Source organism: Chamaea fasciata, unplaced genomic scaffold, assembly GCF_029207755.1.
Source record: "Chamaea fasciata isolate MVZ Bird 193981 ecotype frontalis unplaced genomic scaffold, bChaFas1.0.hap1 SCAF_1, whole genome shotgun sequence".
In the NCBI taxonomy this organism is placed as follows: Eukaryota; Metazoa; Chordata; class Aves; order Passeriformes; family Sylviidae; genus Chamaea; species Chamaea fasciata.
This window is the reverse complement of record NW_027094086.1, coordinates 82,019,613-82,024,205: the sequence shown is the minus strand read 5'-3', so window position 1 is coordinate 82,024,205 and position 4,593 is coordinate 82,019,613. Positions and strand designations below refer to the sequence as shown.

Here is a 4,593-nt window from a genome sequence, read left to right as displayed (position 1 = left end):
TGTCCAGCTGCAGAGGAGAATGAAAGAGCAGTTTTTGGAGGGTGCCTGGCATCCAGCCAGGGTCAGCCCACTACAGTTGCCTAACATGACCAAAATACTGAGTGCTAAAGTAATTACAGTCCCAGTCATTTAAAGAAAGAAATAACATTTTCTCGGAGTATTTTCAAATAGAAGAACAAAGCTCCAGAAAATTGACTGTGGAAAATAATCCTCCACTCCTCCCACTCTCCAACTAGCTAGATTAATTTATTTATCTTTCACAACAGTAATTTCTATGGTTCTGGCAAACTGATTCAGCTACTCAGGAGAAACAGACTATTTTGGAATAGGAAAATTATCTACATAGCAGGTGTTCCTGCAATTTTAATGAATTGCATTCTCCAAAACGATACCATGAAATGAAAAAGTCCTCTTTAATTAGAAACTCCATTAAGAAAATATGTATATACATTCACTGTTATGAAATAAAGACAGAAGTGCTGCTAAGCAGGCTCAGAGCTGCTCATGCCCTAGAATGAGCTAGTTTCAAGATTATATTTATAAATGAAATTTAGAGCCTAATGGGGTCAAAACTGGCTTGATTAGTCTTAGTCCAAATAAGCATAAAAGACATACACACACTGGCATTTTTTGAAACACAGCTTCTTCAGAATTCAGAGGTATCTGCTCCTTGTACACCTGAAGGGGAGAAATAGAGACTTTTCAAGGTAATGTTCAGAGCACCTAAGGTAGTATCTTGCTCTTGGGTCACTTTCATTGGAGCTCTCTCTGCAGCCATGAACAACAAAAGGAAAAACTGGGGCCATCAGTGCCATAATTTAAAGTCCTAAAACAGCTATAGAAAGTGAGGCAAACCAAAGATCAAGTAGGATTTATGTTTTGTTTAATCTGTCATCAGTATTTTGTTTCATTACTACCTGAGCATTTTTGTATAATATCTTGTGGGAGAAGGAAAGGCCTTTAGTAAAACACACTGGATTTTTGGATAGAATATTAATTTAAATACATTCATTTCTTTCTCTGCTTGGGCTTTAGTTCTCCTTCTTTGGCATTTTTCATCCTCTACCCAGTGGAACCAGGTATTATTGAAAGATTTATAATATCTTCCAGACGAAAATACTAGAGTTCATGTAGTAAATCTATTTCAATACCCTTCACACTGTGACTGTTATGATGTGGAAATATAATTTGTTAAAGCTGAGAAAAGGCAATAGTGGTGTGTTGCAAGCAGCATGGTCCATGGATTGGCCCAAGCACAAGAGCAGGCTGTAGACCTGATTTTGGTGCTGTCGGTCTACCAAGGGACTTTGGTCAAATGATTTTCTTGCTCTTCCTGTAAACAGGTGAAGTTAAAAACGCTAAGACTCACCCTAAATCCTTCACGCTTTTTAACAGAGGACCAAATGTCATAGTTTTATGATATCCTGAAAAGTTACCCACAACTGAAATATCAGCTTTTGTCTGGAGAATCCAAAATAGCATACATTGGTCTCTTTGAATAGCTTTTCATTTTATGTTTTTTCTTTGATGAAAAAACAAGCAGCTGGAGAGAACCATCTGTTTCCAAGAAAATAAATAGGACTGATCATCCTTTATTTCATTTATTCACTGTTCATCTTGGTAAAAGCAAGCATTCTGGATTAAAACCTGAGCTGTGTTTTAATTTAATGTTGTTTTTAAATCAGAACTTTTCAGACCTTCTACAAATTTCACTATGTTTTATACTTTCTGGGAATAAATAAATTACTTTTTTTCTCTTTACATAGAAGCTGATATCATCAAGATATTAAGGGACATCTTTATGGACTCCTGTGTAGTCATATTTACACTTTAAACACCTCCAAAAGTACTAATGCCAGAGACCTGAGGTCCTTAAAACAACCTGTGAAGAGAGTGAAATTTTGGGGTGAAACTAGAACACATCAAGTAGATGCCTGCAAAGGTGAATTGAATTCAAGCAGATGCCAGATACTGCGACTCATCAGCAGGCACTGATTCCATGTGATAGCATTACCCCTCCAAAGCCCATTTGCCCCACAGTTTGGGCTGAGGTGCTCAGACCAAATTAACACCTGCCTTGACTCCTGTGTAAAGTTCCTGGCAGTGGATCACATCTGCTAACACCACACTTCAGAACAGAGGACAGCTTGTTTTCAACAAGGATGTATTTTCATTGGAGCACAGAGTCCTTATCCCCCACGGCACCTCAGAACAAGGACTGAATGTTCCAATTGAACTTCCCTCTTTATCTTCACCAGGTAAATCTCTCGGTGAATTTCTACGCTGCTGCTGGCACTTTAGTTAATATTGTTGTAAGTTAATGTAGTTAACTGCTGTCAAAGTTAATATTGTACCTGTTTCATGGCTGAATGAAGGGAGCTAGTCTACCTGGATGCCAGTCTAGCAGATGTAGCCAGGACTACCGGACGCTCCAGGGAACAACTTAAATTTTGCAGAAAGATACTCTAGGCATACAGCAATCTTCGTCTTGAAAACTAACCCAGCCCAAAGCCCAAGCATTCAACTGGCTCTGTTGCAAGTGTTCGAAATATCTTCTTGTGGGCAATAACTGTAACAAAAATCAGAATACCTGCTGTGAAGCAAAACAAAAAAGAGCTCAAAATGAATAAATACAACTTGTTGGTTTCACTATCCTATCTGAAAAATCTGCTCTCTATTTCCAGAGAACCTTTAATCCACTAATATAGAAACATATGCTCTATTCTTAGCTGAATATAATTTGGTGGATAGCTATAATTACTACAACAGAACAACGAACAATATCAGCCAATATATACTGTAAGTCAGGCAACATATTTATTTTGTCAGCAGTGGGAACATATAGCTGCTCATGTTTGTTACTATTTCACATTCATCATTACATTTATTTGCTTACTTACAAACTGGTATGAAGTGCTACTGCTCTTTCCAGCCAAATAAAATACAAACTATAGACATCATAAACATTCTACAGAAATATGAATTCCACATGAATGGGACACAAGAATGGAGGGGGGGTTGGTGTGGGGGAGACAGAAAGAGGTGCTCACTCTAAAAGATTTAAACCAAATTCTGCTGAGAGAGAGGATCTGAAGGCTTGGAAATCTGTGCTGCCTGTTGTGCACACAGTAACATATCCATCCATTCAGTTTAATATTTGCCAGGGAAATCACAAAGCCCTCTCAGGCTACAGCAGCATATGATCTCCTTGAATGTTTTCCTGAGCTCCTGACTCCGGAATGCATAGATAAGTGGATCGATGATGGAATTGCACATGATGAGGATGAGGTAGAAGTTAAAGTGGGACATGAAGCACACACAGTAAGGGTTGTAGGGGCAGGAGATGTAGAAAATCAGGTGTAGGAAAAAAGGAGCCCAGCACACAACAAAGACTCCAATCAGGATGGTGAGAGTGATGGCCCCTTTCATGTTGGCCCCTTGGCGAACAGGGCCAGTCCCTGGAAGAACAGCAATTTTTTTTATGTGCATTCGAGCCATCATAAACATGTGGACATAGAGGGATGCCATGAGAATGAGCATGGTGAAGAACATGCTGATTAGGCAGATGATGACAACACTGCTGTCAGAGTAAATGATGAACAGAATGCCTGAGACTGTGCAAGCAGCCCAGATGCATGTGATGATGACCCCTACACGCTTCACTGTCATGATATTATGATACTGGAGGGCGTAAAAGATGGTAAAGTACCTGTCCACTGCTATTGAGAGAAGACTGCAAATTGATGCAAGCAAGGAACTGCAAATGACTGAGTCAATGACATTGTCAATGTTTATGGTAAAGCTCTGTGCATCTGTGTCTGTATTGTTTAGCAGCGTGATGACAATGGTTTCTGATCCATTAGATACACTCACTAGCATGTCAGCCACTGCCAAGCTACAGATGAAGAAGTACATGGGTGAATGGAGGTTCTTGTTCTTGGCTATTGCCACAATGACCAAGACGTTCTCCAGCAAGCTGATGATGCCCAGAGTCACAAACACTTCAGGGGATACAAAGAGTTGCTCGTAGCAGCCTCCTGAGGAGTGACCCTTCGCATTGGGCTCGCTGACCCCTCCGTGCAGTCTGTAGCTGTGGTTCCAGAAATGGAGAGGCTGGAGTGTCCCACGATGCAGGGTGAAATTCATCTTAGGGAGATCCCTTTTGGCTTCCTGCTTTTAAAACTCCTGTTCGTTTTGCATTCCTTTTAAAACCTTCTTTGGCTTTTCAGCTTGGAAAAAAAAAAAGAAAAATAAGCCAGAACCGAGGCAGGCAGCAGTTCAGAACACTTTGACTACTGTGAAAAAATAAGATGTCAGACCCAAAAGAACTGGTTTACACCCCTACAGACACAGTTTCTGATCATCATCACATTTACCTTGGTGATCTATGTCACAGTGCCCCAACAGTCTCAGTGTTTGTATCAGATTCTCCCATATGGTCAGCTCCTTGTTAGTTCACTGGCATGCTGCAAGGCTTTCTTGGTGCTTTCCATTAAATAGATGTGATAATAAAATGCCCAAGTGACAGCTGCAGAGCAGGAACTATTTTCAAACTGCAAGCACCAGTCTCGCTGTCAGGCAGTGCATGCTGGC

The 4,593-nt window shown here is 40.3% G+C and overlaps 1 protein-coding gene across 1 annotated transcript; it reads right to left on the bottom strand.

Annotated features, from left to right (window-relative positions):
* Positions 1-2,813: 2,813 nt before the first annotated feature.
* Positions 2,814-4,146, bottom strand: MC4R (melanocortin 4 receptor). The gene has a single exon (XM_066206239.1). The coding sequence runs from the start codon at positions 4,144-4,146 to the stop codon at positions 3,151-3,153; it is 996 nt and encodes a 331-aa protein (XP_066062336.1). The 3' UTR covers positions 2,814-3,150.
* Positions 4,147-4,593: the final 447 nt, after the last annotated feature.

Bases quoted from the DNA above. Each gene is read 5' to 3' on its own strand.
- MC4R (XM_066206239.1), bottom strand. From the start codon at position 4,146: ATGAATTTCACCCTGCATCGTGGGACACTCCAGCCTCTCCATTTCTGG.